At 35.0% G+C, this 25421-nt stretch overlaps 1 protein-coding gene across 2 annotated transcripts; it reads left to right on the plus strand.

Moving 5' to 3' along the window:
- Positions 1-1797: 1797 nt before the first annotated feature.
- Positions 1798-23591, plus strand: LOC145567258 (uncharacterized). 2 transcript variants are annotated; one of them, XM_081626517.1, is made up of 19 exons: positions 1798-2074; positions 2372-2694; positions 3653-3755; positions 4669-4776; positions 7655-7836; positions 9566-9761; positions 10544-10801; positions 11127-11270; positions 12474-12552; positions 14746-14859; positions 14960-15129; positions 17928-18046; positions 18834-18957; positions 19068-19139; positions 20681-20807; positions 20999-21113; positions 22427-22617; positions 22706-22818; positions 22997-23591. In XM_081626517.1, exons 2-19 carry the CDS (start codon positions 2396-2398, stop codon positions 23291-23293), a joined length of 2811 nt encoding a protein of 936 aa, XP_081482643.1. In that variant the 5' UTR covers positions 1798-2074; positions 2372-2395; the 3' UTR covers positions 23294-23591. The 2 variants fall into 2 exon arrangements, with proteins under 2 accessions (XP_081482643.1, XP_081482644.1); XM_081626518.1 differs by having other exon boundaries at positions 1799-2074; positions 23027-23591.
- The last annotated feature ends 1830 nt before the right edge of the window (positions 23592-25421 follow it).

Here is a 25421-nt window from a genome sequence, read left to right on the forward strand (position 1 = left end):
CTCTTTCCCATTTCCCCCACCGCCACCCGACGAGCCCTAATCGTACCCCAAACCACCATGAAAACTAGAACCATTCCCTGACAAACCCCCTCCTCTATGAGCCGACCACGAAAACCCTAAAATCACATAACCACCAAAAAACCGAAACCCGTTTCTTGGGTTTGGTTTCAAAACCTTAAACGGGTTTGGGTATTTTTGGTGTTTTGGGGTGGATTTAAGGGTTTATGGGTTGGCGAACTAGGGAGGGGGGTCGACGAGAAGGTACACCGATTTTCGGGGTGGTTTGGGGTGGGGTCGAGGTCGGTAGTCGGTGAAGGAAATGGGGGTGGTGGGGGGTTCGAGATTGGGAGAAAGAGAGGAAGTGGGGGTGGGGTATTGAAGGACGGCGCACCGGCGAAGGTGGAGCTGGGCGCTAGTGTTGGTGGGGGCGGGGGAGAGGTGGCTGGTGGACGCCGACAGGGGAGGGGCTGCTGGTGGCTAGGTTGGGTGAGGGAGGGGTTTGGTTTTTTTTTTTTTTTTTGAAAAATATTTTTTATATAATTAAATAAAAAATATATTTAAGGATTTTTATTAAAATAACACTTATCAATGGTAATCAATAATTTAGGCTTACCATTGATAGTAAAATTTTAAAACGTTTACCATTTAGAAAATTAAAAAGTTGAAGTTCACCAAAGAGAATTTCCCATGTTAAAAACATCATGAATCCGATTTTTCCACTACTTTGTATTTTTCTTGTGTCATTAAATCGACTCAAAAAAAAAAAAAAAAAAATCTTACACTCAACCTTTTTTTACACCATCCATCTTCCTTGTCATAGTTAGTGCAAACAATAAATGTTAAAAACATGTGAACAAAATGTACTTTGTATTTGTTTATAATAAAATAGTAAAATGTATCTGTGCAAAATGTACGAGATATACATTATACATAAAGCAATGACGGATTCAGTATGGGTTCAGCTGAACCCATACTGGATTTGGGAAAAAATCATAAATTCTGAAAATAAAAAATTACGTTAAAAGCAATTGAAGTTGTTGTCACTAATATGATAGCCCGTTGGTTTAGTGATGTTTTTAATTATGGTTGATTATGTTGTTTGATCAACCAACAAAAATTGAAAATCTAGGGTTTAATAATCTCCATACGTATATGGAGGACTGCATGAGTATTTTCACCGAATCGACTATGCATCAGTGGATTGCGTGTAAAATTTGTACTAACTCACAAAATGTATTGTTTCAGATAATTTTTTTTATTAAGCCAATTGTTGATCGAATATGCAATTTCTTTAATTTTTAAGGTGTTTTATACTTGTGTTTGTTTTTTAGATTTCTTAAGATTTGTTTGTAAGTGTCATGTGACTATATATCATTAACGAAGTTCTGTTTCTTCATATATAAAAAATAGGTTGGTTCACGCGCGCGCAAATGAGCACCAGCTGGCAACTGCAACAAGAAGTTATAATTGCACAATAGAAGTGTAAAACCTCATTTAACTCCAATATGACTATGTATGTGCGGTCAAGTTTGATTAAAAGAAAATTAAATATTGCTTTTATTATATTTAAAGAAGCAATATTTATCTAACACCAAAGTAAGTCAGTTCATTTGACTTATCTTATCCCTTAGCGCATTCGCTTAACGAAGTAACTCCAATAACACTGACCAAATAACCTCTATAACACTAACCTTCATGAAGACCAATCACACGGTATGACTAGCCGTACTTTGCAATTTCGTATACGGAGTACTAGATACGGAGTAAAAGGTTAACCGGATCCAAGCCAATTTGGGTTGCGGGCAGCTCTGAAGATCTAGAAGTGGTTAGTGTTTTTTCAGTTTTTCACTCTTCACTTCAGTCTTCAAAACCTCCATTATTCTCTTTTAAAAAACCTCCATTATTCTCGTCAGCATTCACCAAGTCACCAGTAACCCTTTGTCCCAAAACCACCATTTTTATCAGTCCTAAAACCACTATTTTCTCTCTCCTCTTCTTCAGCTTCTCACAAACATTGACGGAATAGCAGCACTTGTGCTCGAACTCTGGCGGCAAAGAGCAGTAGAACACCCAGGTTACAACTCCAAACTCCGGTTGATACGGCGGAATTTGTACAATTTGTGTTGTGAATTAGTTGACTGTTGCCGGAATTTAATTTTCAATTGAGTATCGTTAATCAGATTATCATGTTGCTTAATTGTCACTTGCTTAATCATATTTTTTTTTTTTATTTTACGGAATTATACAACGTATCATACTCAAATAATTCTGTTTAATTTTTGTTAAGGGTATAAATAATTCTGTTTAATTTGTGATTTAACATGACTGCAACAGATCGCTTGGTCACAATGATTTCCTATTTTTGTTGCAGGGTAGCCTGAATTGTTCTATCTCGATGGAGAGCGAAGATGGGTTGAAGGAAGACAATGTCTTCGAGGAGAGAGAAGTATCAGATGGGGGAGAGGAGGAGGAGGAAGAAGAAGACAACGAAGATGATGGTGATGGAGGTGAGGAGGGAGAAGGTGAAGAAGGCGAGGATGAGTTGGAGGAAGAAGAGGAATGTTCAGTGAGATTTGAAGGGAATATAAACCCTTTGGATTTTGTTAAAGAAGGTACTTCTGAAATTCAACTTTATCAAGAGCTCGAAAAGCTCAACTATGGAACTTTGGTTGGGAAGAGCCGCAAAGGCCAAGGGTATTTTACTTTATCACCTTGCATTATTTTTCATTTCCTTATAGTTGTGTTAACTTTTGCATAATTTTAATTTAAAATATGTAGTATTTAATTGTATATCGAAACAAGAACAGTCTAGCATGAATAGCAGTCTAGCACCAACCTTTTATTTAGTGATGAGGCATTAATGTATGTGGAAAAATAAGTGTGTTTTTTTGCATATAATTGACTTATCTTAACGCTTATTGTAATTCTGAGTTGAGCTCGGGTAGCCCTGATCAGAATAACTTATTTCTCATGCAATAAGTTTATTTATGATGAAGAGAACAAATATGTATGCTGTGCAGAGATAGCATTCAAAAGTGGTTAGATAGAACATGAAAACGCATATGCCAATCATCTGTTTTGAGCGAATTTGTGTTTAGTATTAGCAAGTTGGTGTTAAACTGTTGATACATAGTCAACTATGAACTATGTCTTCATTAGTTAATACTTAGGAATCGACTTCCATATATGCACTTAATTGAAGACCTTAAGTGCATATTCTTCACTTTGCATGAAGGTTCATTTTACTGCTTTTAGTCCTCGTATATTCTTAAATGCATGAAGACCTTCGATGCTACTTATGCCGATGTAAAGTCTTCACGGATCACTAACATAGCAATTACATAATGCTTTCCAGCAATATAATGACTTTTTGGCTGCTTGTGGATTTGTTAGATTTATTAATGTTTTAGGAGCACAAATTTATTCTGCTATCCCCTTATTAGGTTATATCCTGGATTCCTGAGATTTGGCGATCTGTGAATAATTTTTTAATTCTTCTTCCTATGTGTGTGCGCGCGCGCGTGCGTGTGTTTGTGTTGGGGGGGGGGGTTCATTCTTAATCAGTTTGATCTCCCAAGGTTATACTAAGCTTTATTTAGGAATTTCCCTGGTGTGTTGACATTGAATTTTTACAAATTGGTTATTTTGGCAGAGAAGGGTCAGTTAAGAAGCAGAGGTTGGAGATTAATGCTGGAGCGACCCCTGCAGAAATGGAGGAGGTCATGAGTTATGCTTCTAGGCGAAGATCTAAGAAGGTAATTATATTGGTAATTGGGACTCTGTTTTCTCCAGTGAGTTTTTGTGAAGTCTTATTATGATGGAATTTTCTTTATCTGTTAAAAGGGCTGCTTTAGTGATCAAACTTATCGCATATAGGAACATTTGTGTCTGGAGAAAGTGTGAAAAAGGTAATTAGGACATGGATAGCTAGGACATGCGTAAGTTAAGTGTAAGATGTAAAGTTATATGTGGACAATGTGGTGCATAAGCGTATCGATTAAAAAAAAACAATATTCTATCTATTAATGTGCTTAAGGATTAGTTACGGGCTGTGATTATGCCTTCACAATAACACCACATCTGGATGGGAGAAATATATCAATATCATGTTGTGATTAATATTGTTCATCTATGTATATTGACTAAATGCTTGTATCTATACCAATGGTGCTTGTTGTAGAACTTGGTGGAAAGCTTCATTACCATGTGTTGAAATTTTTTCTATCAAATTCCCACTAATCTAGTCATGGATAGAATTATTTGTTTGTTTGCTCTGGATAGTTATGTGATGTGATGTTTTACACTTACATGGTTTTGAAGTTCTTCACTTTTTATGATTCCTGGCATGTCCTTGCTCTTCCTTTTCCTTATTTTTGTAGTCAGTTTGTGTATTTTGGGACCCTTGGCTGCAGTTATCATGGCAGGACATTTTGCAGCTACACCTTTTTTTTTAAAAAAAAATTTCTTTATTATTAATTTTTATCCTTGTTATTGTATAGTTTTAAAATGTGAGGCTATTTAATTAGTTTGAGTATCGATTTATATGGTGACCTGTAAGGCTGAAATATAATCTTATGATCTATGCATATCTCCCTTGCTCCTTACTATTGCTTCATTTCGTGATTTATCACATCTCACTCTGTTCTCTTGTTTTATATTATCCTACAGCCTAAGAAGAGAGGGAGGCGTAAAGGATCAAGAAATAAGCTTAGCACTGAAATCACAAAGAAGCTTGGTGATGCTAATCTTCATTATGCACATGGCCGCTATGAAGAAGTATGTGTTGCTCTATTTAACATTTGTGCCTTTTTTAATTTTGCAAGTTGAATTTTAAGTTAAATCAAACATTGTCTACTCAATTGATGTATTTTCCCTTTCCTCTTTAATCGCATTGAATTATGTTTTTTTTTTTTCCTGCATGATCAGAGTAAGATTTTGGCCTTCTCATGTCTAGCACATTCTCTAGATAATGATTATTCTCTAGGAGTTCAGTTAGGGAACGAAAATGAATGCAATTATACTTCTAATAAATTAAGACTATTGTAGTGCTCTAAATAATGATTGGAAGTGTTTTTGGAAGCTGACAAATTAGTGTAAGATGGTGTGCTACAAAAATAAACTTATGGTTAACTACCCACAAAGATACACAGCCGTAAAATTTCTTTGATGTTTGTGTCATCTGTCTGTGGAGTGTTCAATTCGGCGATCAAGTTACTTTCTGGGAAAAGTTAGGGCACTTCTTGCTTTTTAGATTCTATTTTTATAAGATACTGTATTACATAGTTCCCCCCCCCCCCCCCCCCCCCCCCCCCCTCTTTTTTCCCCTTTTCCTTTTGCATGTTAGATAGCCAGCCATGCAAAATTTTGGAAGTAATAAAATTTTGTAATTCTAGTTACAAATTAATCTATATGGCTCTAACACTACAAGATGGAGCTTTCAGAATACAACTATTTTCATGAGGCTTTGAGAGTGGCCTACTTTGCTTTTCTTTTGGGCTACTATATGCAGATTTTCCTAGGGTTACCTTTTAACGACTGAAGCGTGTTTGGCACTCTATTGGTCTATTTATTCTCATTGTTTTTGTAGACGAGTTATTTCCTGTGCAGATATTTCCTTATCTAAGGGGTTTACCTATTTTTTTCTTGAAAAGGTAGAAATTCTGACTTGTTATAAGTGAATATTTTGAAAGGGAAATGAAACTTGCTTTCTTTGGCACGAGTAAGGAGACTAAATGGGTTATGTTCAATTGTTCACAATTTGGGGGTTTGATCATGTTTCCTTCATGTTCAAAATTAGGGAGGCACTTCACTTGAAATTTGAGGTCCATATTAAGAATCCTATTACTAGGGTGCTTCATTTGACTGGTAACATTATGTACGTACTAGTAATTGTTCTAATTAGTAGTATCCTTACACTTCACTTTGTTAGTGGCAGTGTTAGAGAAAGCACATCACATGAAGAATATGGTTTAACTCTAGTTATTGCTGGTTCTGGTTTACACTGTCTTCTACAAGGGGTTGAAGACTTCCTTAGGATGCTTAAATTTTTTTCATAAACTGGAGTGTTGGTTATGTGTTCTACTAGTGATTGTTTACAAAGGCTGTATATTGAGATGCTGCACCTGCTGGGGGTTTGATCCATAGTTGTACTTCAAGGAAGTCTTCACTTTTAGAAACCTAAATGTATTTAGGTCCTGGTCCGTTCATGCAATGTGGGCGGATATTAATGGGAAGCTAAAACACAGAGGAAACTTGTGTATAGGAGGCCTAGTTGAGGATTTTTCCCTGTTTGTTGCTTTGCGACATAGCATATCCAGAGTCTACACGTGCAACTTATCTCGTTTTACACAGTTCAAACTTCAAACCTTATGGGTTCACACTTCACAGTACCGTCACTGAGGTACATACGATTAATCATGGCGAGTTTGAAGTGTAAGGAGTCAAACTACTAATTGACCACATCAGTGTATGGTGGTCTTTTGAGAAACAGAAAACAGGGCTCTGAAATTTTTTCTTGCTCTAGCCAAATTTTAAGTCAATGATTATAAGGCAGGAAGATAATGTATAGACTAGAGGTCTACCCTTGGTGCTAATGTTTGAGGTAAATCTAGGAAAACAGGCTATAAACCTATTTAAAACACCTCCAAAGTAATTTATTCACCTTCTTTCTGGTCTACCATGTATAGGGCTGTGTTGAAGGGGATTTGCTTTTCAGAGTTTACTAGTTTGACCTCTCAAAGTTGTGGAATGCTGAGAAATTGAGAATCAGTGGGGGAGCCTAAAGCATGGTATGCTGGGGTGTACGAGAATTAGGAAACTCTGGCTAATAGTTCTTGATTTTCCAGGAATAGTAGTGGTTCATGTTTGTCCCATACTCCTATCTCTTCTACTTTGTACCGATTTGAACCAAATCTCCCCTTTGTGTGGTTGCCTATTTGCCTGCAAGCTACATTTCTCTTTTGTCATTTGTTATTCACCCTGAAAGTGTTCAACTTTTAAACAATTTGGCAATGTGCTGATGCAGCATGTATTTGTCAATACACTTAACATGTCATAGCAATCGTGTCCTGTATATCTGTCTTTCTGCCTTGCCTTGCTTTGATTATGACTTCTTTATAAATCAAGAATTCAGTTTTGAGTCCTTCCTTTTTTAATATCTCCCATTCTAAACCAATGTAAACGCTTCTCTTTTGTATAATGTGTGCAAGCTACACCCTTTCTCAGCTTGCAATATTGCCTGGAAATAGTAATTTGAAACAGTTGATAATGTGCTGATTTAGTTTATATATGCTGGTGCAATAATTTATCAAGTTAATTATGTTTTGTTGATCTACCAACCACTTCACATTGTCTTACTCTGGCTATTACTTCCAAGATATCTTTATTATGTCTACATCTTTACCTCTTTTGAGTTATGACCCCAGTCTATGGTGTGGTCCATATTTGGATCGCGCATCTCTTAATTTGTGGTATCATTATTTTTTTCACTGATAATATTCATTGTTTGTTGTAGTTCATTGTAGTTGCTCATATTACTCCACTAACATTAGTACGCTTAATTAAGCTTAAAGTTTAGGTGCTTTTCAGTTCAACATTGCTCCTGTCTCAATTTAGTTTATTGGCGTCCATTAACTTTCTGGTCATTCTGTTTTAGGCTATCAGATTGTTGAGAGAAGTGGTTCTACTGGCCCCAAACCTACCGGATCCATATCATACACTTGGGCTCGTATATAACTCTATGGGCGACAAAGCGAAATCTGTGAATTGCTATATGTTAGCTGCAAATTTTGGTCCAAAAGAATCACCTTTGTGGAAACCGCTTGTGACTTGGTCCATGTAAGCATCCTTGAACTTTTTGATTATTCTTTGTTCATGTGGGAATGTGGGATCTCAATGACAAATCCTTGGGAATGCTTTGAATTCTCCTACTTATTTGGAAAAAGGAAGAATACCCCTGTCTAGAATGTGATGTTTTTATTACATAGCTTTTGATGTAATTTTTCAATCAACTTATTTTTATCTTAAAAAGGATTAATATGGAACATAAGGAGTTTGAACAAACACAAGTGAAAGTAGCTTTATGTACCTTTTCCTCTCTAAATGTAAGTATCCAAAACCACATAAAGCAAATTATAATATAGTAGTTTTGTAACAAAATCGGTCTTAATTTGTTAAGATAGCAATTTCAAACTAAGAGTAATACATTTACAACACTTTTAGGAGGTGTTTAGTTTATAAATTGGTATGGGTTTGGATTTAATGAAATCAAGGTGGTATGGGTTTGAAACTTGTTTCTTAATGCCATGTGTTTGTTTTTATCCAAAAATGTTTAATTTTCTTTTTCCTTTTATTCGATACCTATAGGCTTGTTATGAGCCATCTCACTTCCTCCTTGGTTTCTATACCCCCATATCTTGTGGGTTTAAGGTATAGGTATGTCAAACAGTAGGTATGTCTGTATGGGTTTTGATACCTTATACCTATTTTTTTTTTGTTTGAACCAAACACCCTCTTACAATATAAAGGGTAAAATGAGAGTAAGCGTAAAAATTTGGTTACCATAAGTATTTTGGAAAAGATCTGCTTTCAAAGTTCATGTGTGGGCCATTGGCTGACAAAAACCAAAAAACTCTTAACACTCCATTTTCACCCATATTGGCCATATAAGTTAATTACTATGGGGTCACACATCATTAAAGACACATTTTGTTTATGGTTGGAAGTCAGGGTTCACTGAAATTTCCATTAACATTTCTAAAAGATTGAATGGCCCTTTGATGCAGGCCTACAAGGTGGCAAATTGAGGTAATAGTCAATTAATCATGAGATTGTCTGTAATTCTCTATGGAATGTTCGTTGTGAGATTGTGAATGTCCCAGGTTATGGATTACCATCTTCTCTGTTTTTTTAATACTAATTATCACCCCAAATTACTTCCATAATTAAGGGTAATGAATGAGAATAAAAATTTATGAAGAAAAACACATACTTGGTAATGGAGATCCATCCACTTGGGACATAACCTATTATAATATAGATTGTATACTAAATCTTTAATATTATCTGTCACCAACCTCTTTGTGGGGCCATTTCTTGCCTTGCAATGGTTGGCTACAGATCATTGGCAATGGCTTCCCACATTACTTGTAACCTAGCTGGACTAAGGTGATCATGGAAACTGCATTTTAGGTCTCAATATTCTTACTTGAAAGTATAGATTTTGTGAGTGACTTTGTTATTAATCGAACTAACTGAGCCCAACACTTCTGTAAATAATTGGTAATGTCCAAAACTCCGAATAGACTTTTAGAAGGGTCGATTTAAGCTTTAAAAGGGGAGCCTTGATAGGCTAATATCTTATAAACCCATCACTGTCTTATTTCTATCTGATTTTATATACTTTTGAGGTGTTCATATTGTTTGTATTGACTTTGAAAGTTTAGAAATGGATTTCTCATGAGGTTCACCTGTAGAATTTTTCAAGAGTTTTGCTCCATTATCAGATACTATACAATATGCTGATGGTATTTTTACTTGATTGATGGTCTCATAATTTTTTATGCAGAGAGCTGGGTAATATTGGTCAAGCTTGGTGGTGTCTTTCTAAGGCAATTACTGCGGATCCAGCTGATATTACACTCAGGTACCATCGTGCTTCACTTTGCATGGAGGCAGGAGATTTTTTAAAAGCTGCTGAATCATATGATCAGATAGTTCAAATCTGCCCTGATAATGTTGAAGCACTCAAGACTGCAGCAATGGTATAGTCTTGATCCTCATCTTTAAATTTCTATAGTAGATATTTAATTTTTATATATATTTTACCTTTTTTTGCTGATGACTTGGATTGCTGTGTCGCTTGTAATATTTGATGTCTCTCTATGCCCTTTTTTGATGACTACTGACTTTTAGAATGCGTGGTGTTTGCTATTGTGACAGAGAAATGATACACATTTAGTAGGAAAAAGTTCCGATTATGATGCCTTAAACTCCTAGGCTTGTTTCAGAGATGGTCCTAAATATCTGGGGGTTTTCTACTCATTGACCTTATATTTCATTCCCGTTTGTATTACCTTATTACTAGTAGAGAAAACAAAGATTATCGTTTTGAATAATTCTGAATTTCCATTATAACAATCAGTAAAAAGATGCTTATAAAATATTAAAGGGCTCTTTGCGACATTGTGACTGATGCAAAGCCATTTTGGTATTGTGTTGTGATTGGCCTGAATAATATGTTGTCATATTACAAATTTCTTTTTACAGCCTTGCTATGATTTTTGTGCACTTCTCAATTCTCATTTGAAGATTAAAAGCTGAGGATGTATCTTCTCTCTATATACAAGTAGTATAAAGTCTCATGCGTAAAATCAATTGTTTTATTTGGTCCAAAGGACATGTAAAATGTGTAATGTGTTGTAATAATTCTGTTATTACGTATTTGAAACTTACCGAAGCAGAAAGGAGAACAATCTTTTTCAATGAGAGGTAGTAATGTTTTATATTTTGAAAATGTATGTCTTTGACTAGTTTTAATTTGCAGTTGTACAAACGATCTGGCCAATTTGAACGATCTATTACTCTTTTGGAGGACTACCTGAACAACCATCCTTCTGAAGCTGATTTAACCGTAGTTGATATGTTGGCTTTGTTCTTCATAGAAAGCAATTCATATACTAAAGCACTTCAGCACATTGAGCATGCAAAGAAGGCCTGTGGTTTAGTGAAAGAGTTTCCTTTATGTCTGAGAGTAAGAGAAGGCATTTGCCATGCTCATCTTGGGAATATAGAGAAAGCGGAGGTATGATTTTTAAATGATAGTGAAAGCATTAACTTATAATGTTGGTTTATTTGTTTTCTGGTTGCTTGAATGCTTAGCTACATATAGTAGTTGCTTTCTTCTCTGATATGTATGCTATGTGCCTATGCCTTAGCCCCCTCCCCCACCCCCCCCCCCCCCCCCCCCCCCCCAAAAAAAAAAAAAAAAAAAAAATCTTGTTATTGATCTGCAAAGGCTTGTATTTGTTAATTGTTGATTGCCTGGTAGAAAGAATTATGTAGTTATGTTCAAAATGATATTGGTACCTCTACACTTATTGTATTATTATTTTTCCAATGATGTACAGATTTGTTTCTCTCTTCTTCAAAGGAATAATGTGGAACAGCAAATGGACTATATGATGGCAGTGGCCAACTCATATGTGAATCTGCACCAACATGAGTTAGCATTGAAGTATTATCTGATGTTAGACGGCTGTGTCTTAAAAAATGTAAGGTCATTTATTACTGTGTTTGAAATTTTCTTCATTTTTAGTGTTTGCTTAGCAATGTGTACTGTTATGTTACATGCTAAGTGTCAAAATTTAGATTTATTTATTTTTATATGCAAAATTTCCTTGTTTTTTTGGTTTAAAATGAAGTGTCAAGTCACTTAAGTGCATACTTCAATTGGAGTGGCGAGGGTGTGACACAAGTACTTTAGGGGAGTTGAATAGTCTGAGTAACACAGGTTTTGAGCTACATACATCTGATTCCCTGTCCCAATTTGAGTGATAGCCGGGTTTTGTGTATTGAATTTCATGACATCACATGAAAATTAATTAAAGCATTATAAACATAAGAAATGAATATTTGATATGCGCAGTGATAAGGAACAAATACTGAGGGACTTGTGCTTGTTGCCTAGTATAGTAGTATATGGGTTTTGTGTACTGAATCTCATGACATCATAATAATAGCAATATGAGCAGAAGAAATGAATAGTTGTTATGCAGACTCATAAGAAATGAATAATGGGGGACTTATGCTTGTTGTCTAATTGATCAAGATTCTGGAGGGGTTAAAGACTCAAAAGTTAAACGAGCCTTAAAATGTTGATAATTAATTAATGAAAAATGAAATACATGAAGTATATCTATACAGTAAACTGGCTACTAGACTATCTAGAAAAGGCTGTATAGAAGTAAAGCAGCCTGCATCATCAATCTATCAAGTGCCTAATAACAGTACGAGTTGTACCTTTTTTTTTTTTTTTAAATTTTAATATATATATATATATATATATATATATATATATATATATAAATAAAATGAGAAGGATTTTTTGTGCATAACTTTTGTATTAAATGTGCAAATTTTTTGAACTAAATGTGCAAAATAAAAAAAATTGACCCAAATTCGATGTGCATAAATATTGTTCATAACGTGCACATTTTCTATTTTTCCAGAAAAATCAAAATCTTTATTTGTTCAAAAATCAGTTTTGCACATTTAGTGAAAAAAATATGCACATTTAGTAAAAAACTTATGCACATTCCATCCTTCTCATTTTAAGAAACTTCTCATTGGATCCCAATATATATATATATATATATATATATATATATATATATATATATTAATTTTTAATTTTCTAGGATAAATTCTTTCTCTATTTGAATATTTTACAAGACTATTGTGTTTCATTTTGGTAGGAGCTCGTAAGTTTGAAAATTGCTCACTGCTACTCTGCTCTGGAAAAAGCTACTTCAGCTATCCAGTTCTTCTACAAAGGTTTGCAATTTTTCTGAAGCTCTTTTCCTTGCCCTTCTTTAAGCTTATAGCCTTGTAGGCATGAAATTAATTTATATAGTGCCCACTTATAAGTAAGTTGAATTGAGTTAATCATATTACTCATTTTGTCATACTAATTAATGCAGTGCTGTGGTGTTATAGCTGCTTGGTATATTTGATCTCACGGCTATTTAGTAGCCTTAATTTCTTTGTTTGATTAATTTGAGATTTATTGGAACTCATTTTCAATACTCATGTCATATTTGAATCAAGGTTTGATACAAGTTGTGCTGAATTAGGTGTCAACTTTTTCTCAGATCTTGTAAATAATAGGTTGGGTTGAACCGAGAGTTATTATTTTTTCCCTAGAGCCTAGTTTATAATATCTTGAGTTGAATTGTGTTTTGAGTTTATAGGTTTTGGGTCAACCTAATTCATATCAATTTGAGTTTTTGATTCTAATCAGGTTCACTCTTATACTGGTTGGAATCCATGACCTGAACCATAACCTGTTTATTTAAACGGGTAAGTCTGGACAGACCTGAACACAACCTGACCTAACCTGCCTAATCTAGTCTGACCAGCATAACCTAATTAACTCTTATGTTTATGCTGGTTTTGAATCAAAAAACATAAAATCATTACAGTTGATGTCATATATGTGATCCATGCAAATTATTAATACAATTATACAAGAGATAAAGTACTCATGTGAGAAGACGCAATTTGCAAGAAAGACATTAGCGATTCGCAACTTATAAATTTATAATTACAAATACGTAGTAGTAATTTAGATTCTACTTGGATTTATGATACCATCAACCAAACCAAAGGTAACCTTGATTCGAATTTCTATTGTGTTTGAAAATATGAGGTTTTAAATTGTGAAGTGAAGGTTGAAGTTGCAGACTGGCAGCTTCTGGGGAGTTTGTGAGGTAAAATATTTTCACAACTGAGAGAGAAGGGGGAAAAGAAAGAAAGGGGAAGAGATATGTGAGTGAATAAAAAATGTCTGAGGACGATTCTATAATGAGGTTTTCTACCAGTACTCTAGACTATTTTATTAAATCAACTACTAATCTATCTTGAAAGAATTTTTTTTTTTTATTATGTAAGGCCCCAATCCACCCAAACTACAAATAGTCCAATATATGTTGAAAAAAAAGTAAATGCGTGATTCTCAGTGAATCTATAAATGCCAAAGTCCGTGCAATAAGATAATAGCTTTTTGCGGGTTGAAATTCTCAACCCTAACCTAACTTTGATTTAAACGTGTCGGGTTGTGTCAACTCAATTACTTAACTGGGTCAAATATTATGACAGAAACTGCTAATTTTGTCTAGGTTCATGGTTTGGGTCAATTTTTGCCAGCTCTAGTTCCTCGTGTCAGGTCAGCTTTTAAGGTTTCTTGGAAAGTATCGCAAGCATCAACTTGACAATCTTTCCACCACCCAAAATATTTTTGAATGAGTGACCCAATCTTGCCACAATGTATTCTTAAATATCAACTTCATTGAAATTTTTTCCAGTACTACTAGTATCAATTCATTTGTCTTTGGGACCAGATTCATTCCTTATTTCCCTTAATAATAAATTTTTCAGATTTTCAACCCTATCTCCCTCTCGCGACAGGCTCTTATATTAGCATGAAATTGGTTATCATATAATATTGAGGTAAATCCATTTCTATATTGATATATGCAAGGGTAGATTTTGATTTTAATCCATCCCAAAACTGATAGAATACTCTTTGTTTTTAGTATCACACTGCACCTTTTCTGTTAACCTTGGTCGTCGTATCGCTTTGTGACTGGCAGAAATATAGATTTTGAATTGTGAAAAAATTAATGGCATTATAACTTTTTTTCTTAATCAAAACCCAGGTCAAATGTATTCAATTATTTTGGGTTAGAGAGAGTAACTGTTTTGATTGTATTGTAGTGTTATAACTAGAACAGTATCAGTTATAGCTGCATATTGTCTTGTATCTAAGGTATAGGTCCCACCTCCCAGCATTTACCTGCTTCATTGAGATTGCTTTGTCTAGTGTAGAAATCTATTTTAGCTGAGAATGTTGTATGCTGTGAACTTTGCTAGTACTCGTAGTATATACTATATGATGTTGCTAAAAAAATTGATGTGGTTTGAGTCGTTTGACCTTAATTCTTGCTAGTAACTAGTCTCTCATTTCAGGATTACAAGCAAGTGAAGATAACATTGATGCTCGTTTAACTCTATCTTCCCTTCTCCTTAAGGAAAACAGAGAAGAAGAAGCGGTTGAATTGCTTTCACCTCCACCTAACCCAGGTAGTGATGTGGCATGTTTCTTGACTGCTTTTCCTTCTAAAAATATGTGGGGATCAGAGTTATATGACATCCTCTCCTGTGAAATATTCTTTTTTTCCAGTATTCTCAAAGGACATGCATGCAGATAAATCAGAACCTTGGTGGCTCAATGTGAAAGTAAAGTTGAGGTTAGCTCAAATTTATAGAACTAAAGGGAAGCTTGAGGCCTTTGTTGAAGTGATCTACCCCATTATCCATGAATCACTTAAGATTGATTCGATGGATCAGAAGGTACTTTCTTGAAATTGTAGCCTCTGGAAGTGATTGTCTCCTGTTTACACATCCACACAACCAGACACACAAGTTTGCACTTGCATGTATCCTTACCTGTTTTCAGTCATGCTTGTATATTAGTATATCCAACATACTTGCGTGGAACATGCATCTATTAGGGCATTATGTCTATTCTTGAGGAAGTTCCTGCAGCTAATAATCATGCATATATTGGTTAATTCTATGTTGAGTTGTTTTTCCATGCCATGTGTATGTATGGTAAAATTTGTGTCTGTTTTGGGCAATTGACATGCTAAAAAAACACAAACAAGCATGCCTTAGTGTGGATCTCGGCATACTTAGGGTTTAATGAGGTGGAGACCTATGCAACCTCACTCCTAGTTGCTTTGGGACTAGTACAGAAACTTTTCTGAAAGACAGAATCAAGCCAATTTTCATCATGCGGTTTATTTTCATTATAGGATGGTCAACCTGTCATATTTTCTGGACCCAATGGATGCTGTGAAAATTACAAATCAAGCAAAGCATACTCAAATATAGTAGTTTCGTTGCAGTAGTGGAAGTAGGAGTTTTATGTAATGTACTCAAGCTTGCTGGACTCTCACTGTCTCACACACACAATTAACACTGCAAACAGAGAGAAAAGATCGAATCTTTGTTGAAAATATTGAAAATGGGGATTTGTACAAGCTAGCAACTTTAGACTGCCAATCTCTGTTAGTTACTTTAGGTCACCACTCTCAAAATAGTTATTCAAAAAATCTGCTTGCCTCTTCCTTTACCCTCTCCCTCTATTTATAATAAAACTAAGTACTAGACTACCCATAATGCCCCTCCTTAAGTTAGTTTATTTTATTACATTTTACAATCATACACAAGTTGTTTTCCCTGCTCCATGGCTCATAGCCAAAGCCATTGATTGCTTAAATTTGTCTTTATCAATTTTTCTTGTGCTTTTATTCTTTCCTTTGAAGAGAGGTCTCCACTTTAAAAACTTTTCAACTATAACCATTAATTGTCTATAATAATTAATTGTCTATAATAATTAATTGTCTTAAATTTATCAAACGGTTAAAATATAGCATTATGAAAGTATTTTAATTTATAAATGTTTAGTATAGTACTTCCTCTGTTTTTTTATTAGTTGCAACGCCTCTCATTTCACGTTTGTCAATGTAAAATTTCAATTATATATTAGTTATTATCAATATGTAAAAATTATAAAGTTTTGATAGTATGAAACTATGAATTGAGACAAATTTAACAAGACCCTATATTTTTCTTATCATTGAAGAGTCAAAGAGGAGTGTGTGAATAGTGCAAAGGTCAAACTATTGCAACTACATAATAGCACAGGAAGCATATGGTCAAAAATGCTAATATTATATTCAAACTTGGGAAAAAAAATAAAAAAATAGTTGGCCTACGTGGGGTTGGACGTATGGAGTTCTAGCTTCTTCCTTTTATGTGCGTCTTTTTAATATGGGTGCTGTTGGAAAACTATAAGACCTCACATTTAATGTAATATCATAAATCAAAGTAAAAGGAAATGATGGTGAATCTGGCCACATGAGAGCTTGTTTTCCTCCTTATAAAGGTTGATGTTGAATATATAAAGCTGGTTAAGTCTAGAACTAGATTACTGTGAATATGCAAATGTGAGGAAGCTTAGCACTTAGTGTATGAGTTAAAAGTCCAAAATTATGGTTTTGATATGAGTCCTTTCCTATGGGTTTCCGTTCCTCATCTCATGCTGTCCTTCCTGAATTGTGACTCTGCTTCCATTACCTAATACCTACTTTGTGATTGCCACTACTGTAGTTAGTAAATGCTATAATTTTTGCTTCACTTATTTTTGATGGATCCTCGATGATATTGCTGGTTTTGTTTGCAACTATGAAGCTTGGTTAGGTTGTTTAAATTTAGAACTAGATTACTGTGAATATGCAAATGTGAGGAAGCTTAGCACTTAGTGTATGAGTTAAAAGTCCAAAATTATGGTTTTGATATGAGTCCTTTCCTATGGGTTTCCGTTCCTCATCTCATGCTGTCCTTCCTGAATTGTGACTCTGCTTCCATTACCTAATACCTACTTTGTGATTGCCACTACTGTAGTTAGTAAATGCTATAATTTTTGCTTCACTTATTTTTGATGGATCCTCGATGATATTGCTGGTTTTGTTTGCAACTATGAAGCTTGGTTAGGTTGTTTAAATTTAGAAAAAGAAACAGGAAGCAAGGGAGAGAAGGGAGGTTAAAAATAGGGATGTTGTTTGCTGTATGGTCTTCTTGATTGAATTCTGATGGGATATGATGACTAGGATTGCATTTACGTTGGACTTGATCAAACTGGAACTGTTTCAATGCTATCAAATAATGAACACACATCTTTGTCCATCTACATTTAGTCATTTTTGTGTTAATGCTTTTTTACACATAAGTATATATTTATTAATGAATCCTGGACAATACCCATTCCTTGTACCAGCAACTAAGCAATCTCAAGAAACTTTCTTTGGTATTTCCTTTGTATTTAGTGCCATGTTTTTATTTTCCAGCTGTCTTTCCACTCAACTGTTAAATAATTAAATAAAGACTTGTGATAATTTCATTGTTGGTTATTAATGACTTTTTGCACAGTAAAATACCATATGTGATAGGTGATATGTATGTCTTTGTATCTGCTAGGTGCTATGATTATAAACCATCTAACGAGATGTATGATACTATGATTGCATATCATATTCCTATCATCTTTGTAAACTATGTTGGCCTCTCTTTTCTATGTGCTCCAGGCAAAACAGAGGAAACGACTCTCTATGAATGAACTATCTGAGAGAGTTAAAGTTCTTGGTGATCATCAAACTGATTCTGTCTTCCAAAACTTTAGAAGGCCTGCTCCCAGAAAGGAGTTGTAAGTATGTGCATCCTTTGGCCCCGAATCTTACTAGAAGATTTTATTTTATTTTATTTTATTTTATTTTATTTTTTATTTTTATTTAATTATGGTGAATATGATGATTTGCACTTCCAAAACACCACTGAATTTTTTGTTATACGTCTTGCCTTCTGCTAAACATATGTAGTGAGGTCATTTGTGAATTTAATCCGACCGAATAATTTCTACTAATCCACCTACAATATTGTGTTTGTGTGTTTGGGGTTATAGATTTGTAATTTTTTTTCTTCCTTGCATTGATGGCACAGTAGCAGACTAGCAGTGCCATATACTCCCTCTATCCCACAAAAAACTTCTTATTTCTCTCTAAATGCTTGTTCCACAAAAAACGCCTCAAGTTTCCCTGGATAGGTCTACTATTCTACTTAATATAGTGGTGTTTTGCTTCCCCTCCACTTGTTTTATTTAACTTCTCTATAATTTCTTAAAGCATTATAGTCTCCAACTCTCCAGTCTCCACTTTCTCTCACCTCATTTGTAAAACAATCAATATGCACACTACATTGTGTTTTCTTGTACTCATAAACTCAACAAAACCCTGCCACTAATATTCTCCTAAAAGGCTAAAACTATGTACCCAAGAGAAGTGGGAAGTTACTCTTGGGGCAGAGGGAGTATTTGTGCTCTTATACTAATTGTTTGGTTGTTTCCTACAATGCCTCTAAGGTTGAAGATTCTGAATACAGGATGATTGCTCTTATATGGAGCATGTATCTCACTTTGCTCTATGCTTGCATTATAGGTTGAAAGCTAATAGGGCTGCAAAGTTGCTTAAAAAGAGAGCAACATTTAAAGAAGAAAAGATATCTACTGCAATGGCTGCTGGACTTGATTGGGAGAGTGATGAATCAGGAGATGATGTTCCGGTAAAAACATATTTTCGACTTTGGAACTTCAATTTATCCTGATGAAAATTCCTTTTTTTTTTTTTTTGCTGGATGTGATTATTCATTACTCTTGTCTGGGATGTGCTCAGCAACAACCACTGAAGGAGCCTCCATTGCCCAATCTCTTCAAGGACGAGGAGCATTATAATCTCATTTCAGATGTCAGTCTTTATAACATGACTCCTATGCTAATGCTGCTTGCATGAATAATATTGTTAAGTTACATTATTTCATTTTATTTTGATCGAGGCTTGCCAAATTTCAGTTTTTTCATTAAAAGGTGTTGTATGCTTGACCTATCTGAATTTCCTTTTCTCGCTGCCTTATCTAATATCACTGCCAGCACAGTTTCTGATTTAGGCATATTAGGAAATGCGGAAATTATCTAAGTAAATTTATGGGAGTTTTTGACATGCAGTAAATTGACTTTGGTTTTCATTGACATACACCAGCTTGTTTTGTAGGGTAGATTTTGTAATCCCATTAATACGTGTGTTGCAGGCTTCTTTCCCAACCCTAATTACTACCTTCATTCTATTATAATACTCCTACTTGCTTTCCATGGATCAATCAAACTTAGCAAATTTTGACCGTTTTTATAATTATGTACAAGGAGAACATGGTCATGTGGGATCTTGTTAGATTTGTTTCAATGCGTGCTTTCAAATTATCAACTTTTCACAATTCTTGAGTCTGTAGATAAAGATATTCAGTCAAAATCATGCACTGGAGACAATTAAAACTAATAAAACTAAATTGTACTTATTTGTATAATGTGATGTGTTAATACATGAAATATGCGTATTATTTTAGAGCATATTTTGAACTGTTATCTGTGGTATAATGTATAAATATGGTAAATTATGTAGCAAACATTATGCTTAATTTACTAATCATAATCATTCTAATTTTTTTAAAGTAAATTAAACTTTGAATTGTTTTTACACTATATGTTTTTAGTTATATCAAACTGAAACTCTAATTATATGTTATGTAAAATTTAAACTGTAACATGGCTTGCTTAGGTGGCATGCTCTATGCTCCCTGTTTCCGGATGGATTGATTTTGTGATACTTATGCTGTCTAGTTCTCATTTGTACACACAGTATTTTATCACAATGGACTGCTTGATGACAGCACCTTGTTGACCTCTGTTAATTAGCAAGTCGGGGTTCTCAAATCTCAATGTTAAACTCCTTGAAAGCTTTGATTATAGAGTATTACTAGAAGACCTGTGGTATATATAAGGCCAATTTTTTTGTTCTTAATGTAGGTAAAAGTGAAGGTGTCTATATCCTGAAGGTTATTAACTTTGTTTTTGCTTTTGGCAAGCTCAATGTATATGAAGGAAGGCGCAGAGTGAAGCTCACTTACTAAAAACTGAACATATTTCTGATGGCCTAGGATGCCTTGTGCCTCAGCGCCTATGCATGCCTTAGGCGCACCATGGCAAGCTTCTGAGATTGCCTATTTGTTAATGATTTTAGATTTTATAAATTAAGACCTGCCATCTAGAAATCTACGTTAAGAGGAAGGATTTCTGCACTTATTTTCCAAGTTTGATTCTTAGATAGGCTGTTTGTGTCATGAGTGTTTTATTTTTCTCCATTAATTTGTTCTCTATCGCGAACTTTATTGTATCTTTGTGTTCTATTGCTATGCTTATTTGCCTGAACTGATCGTCTGTGTGCTTTTGTGTTAGCTATGCAAAGCATTGACATCTTTGAGAAGGTATAGTGAGGCTTTGGAACTTATAAAGCTCACTTTGAAAATAACTTACAAGACACTGCCTGCTGAGAAAAAGGAGAAATTTCAGTCCCTCGGAGCTCGTAAGTGTTTAACACAAGATTCTTCATAACTCTTCTCTACTTGTTGTGTTCATGACATCATGGTGGATTGATATTTTCCCATTTTCTTTATTTTTAGCACTTTAATTTTGTTTCAATTCCATCAAAATGAATATTATGAATGTCTATTTTATGTTGTTAATAAGCTGCATCTTGTATCTCCTGTGTTGCAGAAATAGCCTTGAATGTTACTGATCCATCTGATGGATTTGACTATGTACGCTACATTGTTCAGCAGCGTTCACAGAGTGTTGCTGCCTGGAATTGTTATTATCGATTAGTCTTGAGGTACATAATACCCTTATAATGCTCTTAAAACCCTGTTCATACTTCATAGCTTAACATGTTGTAACTAAGCAGTTTGGTTCTTAAATTTGATTTCGCAGAAAGTTGCTCTATCCAGTTGAACCAGTTTTAGTTTTTTGCTGAATGAAGTCTTGTTTAGCCTAGTTTAAGCAACACCAAAAAAGAAGTTTAATTTTTATAAAATTCTATAAATACTATTTTAATGGTACTTTTCTCAAGAAAAGAGTACCAATATAGGTTTTGGTGTGAAGTGCGAATTTGGAATATATGTATCTGTTTAAAACCCTGACTTGGGGGGTTAGATAATAGGGTTAATAGAATTGTAATTGGTTAAATAATTTGGGAATGTATGTGTGGTAAAAAATCCTGACTTGGGTTAGATAATTGGAATAAGAGAATTGGAAATTGATTGAGAAGAGACAAGTTGAAGTCTAGTTGACTAGTGAATTGGTTGTCTTTACGATGCCATCCTCTTGAGCTAGCTTTAACCGCAACCTATGTCATTTTAAAGCTGTGTTTATCATGCCCTGGGCATTTCACTGTAGTGATATCCACAGACCTTCAAATTGTGGCTTAGGCATTCTGCCCATTTGGATGACATTCATGATATTTTGAGGATTCCTTTTATTTTCCTGTCCTCAATATTTCCTCTTGCCTTGTTCCCAGATATCATCAATTGTTCTTTAAGACGTTATCAGTCTGTCTCTACCTTCATATCATTTATGTGCCTAGCCACCCAATAGGTTAAAGTTAGGAATTAGGATTTTTAATTTACAGAAGGGCTAAATTGGCTCCCTAGTTAATAATTAGATGATCCTGATTTGCAGGTGTCCAATCACTGATTCAAGATGTATTGCTTTGCATGTAATTTTACATTTTTGAGCAAGTTTAGGCTATGCTTAGTTCACCTTATTTTACCTTGTTACTTATATCAAATCATATGAGAATAGATAAGTAGTAGTAGTAGGTATCTGATAATACGAGCTTTAATTTGCTTGCCTACACTAGAGGGAGGTTTCTAGGTTAGCTGTGCGTTATGATTTTTATTATTTATCTAGAATGTACATAGAGAGAAGGGGTAAGGGAATGGGAATTCCCTACGATTTCCGAGGGACCAAAACCTCGCCCGCGGGGGGGGGGGGGGGGGGTGTGGGGTTGGTGGTTGGAGACATTGCTCTCAGCCTAACTCCCAGGTGACTTGTGTTCGACTTATTCTCCCTCAGTATTTTTTTTTTTGGTTGAAACTAGAAACTATCTTTTATTAATTCTTACTATTGTTCTTCATCTGGCTTTAGATTAGAGAACCGTCTCTCAAAGCATAATAAGTTCCTGCATCATATGCGAGTTGAACATAAGGATTTAGTGCCACCCATGATTATTTCTGGAAATCAGTTTACAATGATCAGTCAACACCAAGTAGCTGCAAGGGAATACTTGGAAGCACATAAACATATGCCAAATTCCCCACTGACCAATCTCTGTGTTGGTACGTTTTATGTAATTTGATCCGAATCTGATTATTGTGAGTGTGCTGGTGTCGATTCTCCATTTAACTTATGCATCTTCCTTTGCAGGGACTGCCTTAGTCAATTTAGCCCTTGGACATAGACTTCAAAACAAGCATCAGTGTGTTGCACAAGGCTTAGCTTTCCTTTACAACAATCTGCGACTTTGTGAAAATAGCCAGGTAAGCTGGTGTTGTTTAATAAGAAAACTTGTTCAGGGATGAAGTTTGAAAAGTTGACAAGTATCTATTACATTAATAAATATTACCTGATTGCCTAATATTAATGTTTTTTCTAAGTTTGTAACTTCGTTATACCAATTTAATAAATAAGTCTTTTCTTTGTGTGCATGATCTCAAGGAGTCACCTACTAACCCAAGTCATTCTCAGGAAGCCTTGTATAATATAGCTCGTGCATTCCACCACGTAGGACTTGTCACATTAGCAGCTACTTACTATGAGAGGGTCCTTGCAATTTCCCAAGAGGACTGCCCCTTACCAGAGCTTATCAAAGTAGATAAAAGTCCTGCAAAAGATGTAAAATCCGGCTATTGTGACCTCCGGAGAGAAGCAGCGTACAATTTGCACTTGATCTACAAAAGAAGTGGAGCGGTTGATCTTGCAAGGCAGGTGTTGAGGGATTATTGCACCTTGTGAGACATCATGACTGTTTTTCTTCTTTTTTTGTTAAGTCTTTTTTGTTCATGATCATATGGATGTAATCTTGGTTCATGTAGCAGACCCTATTGTTGGGATTAAGGCTCTAATTGTGATTGTATCATATGAATCTGGTGAGATCCTTTATGGGCCATCTAGCGAGTAAATAGTAAATTATGGTAAAGTTAGATAGAAATTTTCCAATTGTCCTTGAATTGATCACTTAAAATGGTAGCGAATGGGTGAAATTTTAAACTCTCCCATAGTGTATAGTAATTGATAATTTGCCTTTGTACTATTATTTCTTTGTATTAACTTCATTATGATTATGATTTTTATTAAAGTTCAAGTTAGTGAGTAAAAAAAAAATTTCAAGTTTGACCTTGTTAATTATTTTAGAATGGACTAAGTAAAATTTACTTAGGGGGTGTTTGGTTCTTTATATTGGAATGGATTGGTATGAAATCTAATATTAGAGAGGTATGAATTCTAAAACCCATATTAGTCTAAAGTTGTTTGGTTTTAATGTTGGAACGGATTATTTACTTCATTAATAGAATGGAATATGAATCTTATGGGAAGAGGTGGGTATGGGATTCCATGGGTATGGGGTGGAGTTAGAACTAGGGATGTCAATGGGGCAGGGCGGGGCGGGGCGGATGTTGGCCTTTTCATCCCCATCCCCACTTAACATTTTCATCCCCATTCTCATCCCTGCGGCGGGTCCAGAATTAATCTCCATCCCCGCCCCGGCGGGTACAACTCCAAAATCATCCCCGCCTCGCCCCCCACTTGGATATCCACCCCCATCTAATTCCCACCAAAAACCCACCTAATCCCCGCCCAAGACCCGCCTAATATCCGCCTTTCAAGTACACAATCAAACATAATTAATACGGATTACAATAAAAAAAAATCGATCTTAATATTACACACCTTTTTGTTTATAATATAAGTGTAATACAAAATATTATAATTGATATTTTATTTCATGTAATTATTTTATAAAATAGTATAAAAGTATATAATTTTGTTTTTAAAGATATATAAATGTGGGTATTAGATGGGAATGGGACGGGTACGAAGTGGGGTGGGTGGGGTGGGGCGGGGCGGGGCGGTACAACTTAAAATCCACCCCCGCCCCATCACCCATGGCGGGTATGATTTTTATCCCCATTACTGCCCCACAACCCGCCAAATCGAGACCCATCCCCGCCCCAATGGGGTGGGGATGGGGCGAATCTCCTACTTAATCCGCCCCACTGACATCCCTAGCTAGAACCTCTTGGGTATGAGATTCCATTACTAAAAAGCTCAACCAAACATAAATGTAGATGGAATGAATTCTAACTCCATTCCAAATTTCCAACTCATTCCAAATAATTCAACCAAACGACCCCATAATGACGGTGAATGGCGCATTAACTATGATAGCATTGGAAGGGGACTGGAACCTAACAACGCATATCTGAACTCTGAATCCAATTTGCCCAAAGGGTGAATAGGTGGGAACACCTAATTTTATTTTATTTTATTTGGAAAATTTGCAAATTGCACCCATTTAAAGTTCGTATTTTGCAAATTGCAGCCATTTAAAAAAAAATTGCAAATTGCATCCCAAAAGTTCGTATAAATGGTAAATTGCAGCCCGATTCAACTTTTTCATCGGTTTATATGTCAAAAAATCTTCGTTAAAGGTTTTAGGAGTCATTTTAGTCCTTAGGGGCCCGAATTGAGCTCTGAATTAGCAAAAAAATAACGTAAGTGTCTCATTTTTACAGTTTTCCACAAATCGATACATTTTTATTACGCAAAACGAGGCACTTGCGTTATTTTTTTGCTAATTCCGAGCTCAATTTGGATCCTTAAGGGCTAAAATGGCCCCTAAAACCTCAGTAGAAGATTTTTCGACTTGTAAATCGATGAAAAAGTTAAATCGGGCTGCAATTTACAATTTATACGAACTTTTGAGATGCAATTTGCAATTTCTTTTTTTTAAATGGGTGCAATTTGCAAAATACGAACTTTAAATGGTTGTAATTTGCAAATTTTCCTTTTTTCTTTTAAAAGTAAGCTATAATGGGCCTAATAAAATAGGTAATATAAATTCAAAGAATGTACAGTCCTT

The sequence above is a fragment of the Chenopodium album genome, chromosome 11, assembly GCF_948465745.1.
Source record: "Chenopodium album chromosome 11, dcCheAlbu1.1, whole genome shotgun sequence".
Taxonomy (NCBI): Eukaryota; Viridiplantae; Streptophyta; class Magnoliopsida; order Caryophyllales; family Amaranthaceae; genus Chenopodium; species Chenopodium album.

What these genes read in the sequence shown, in the direction of transcription:
- LOC145567258 (XM_081626517.1), top strand. Translation starts at nt 2,396, where the DNA reads ATGGAGAGCGAAGATGGGTTGAAGGAAGACAATGTCTTCGAGGAGAGA. An exon ending in CACATGGCCGCTATGAAGAA is followed by an intron (nt 4,777 to 7,654) that starts GTATGTGTTGCT and finishes ATTCTGTTTTAG; the next exon opens with GCTATCAGATTGTTGAGAGA. An exon ending in TATTATCGATTAGTCTTGAG is followed by an intron (nt 21,114 to 22,426) that starts GTACATAATACC and finishes ATCTGGCTTTAG; the next exon opens with ATTAGAGAACCGTCTCTCAA.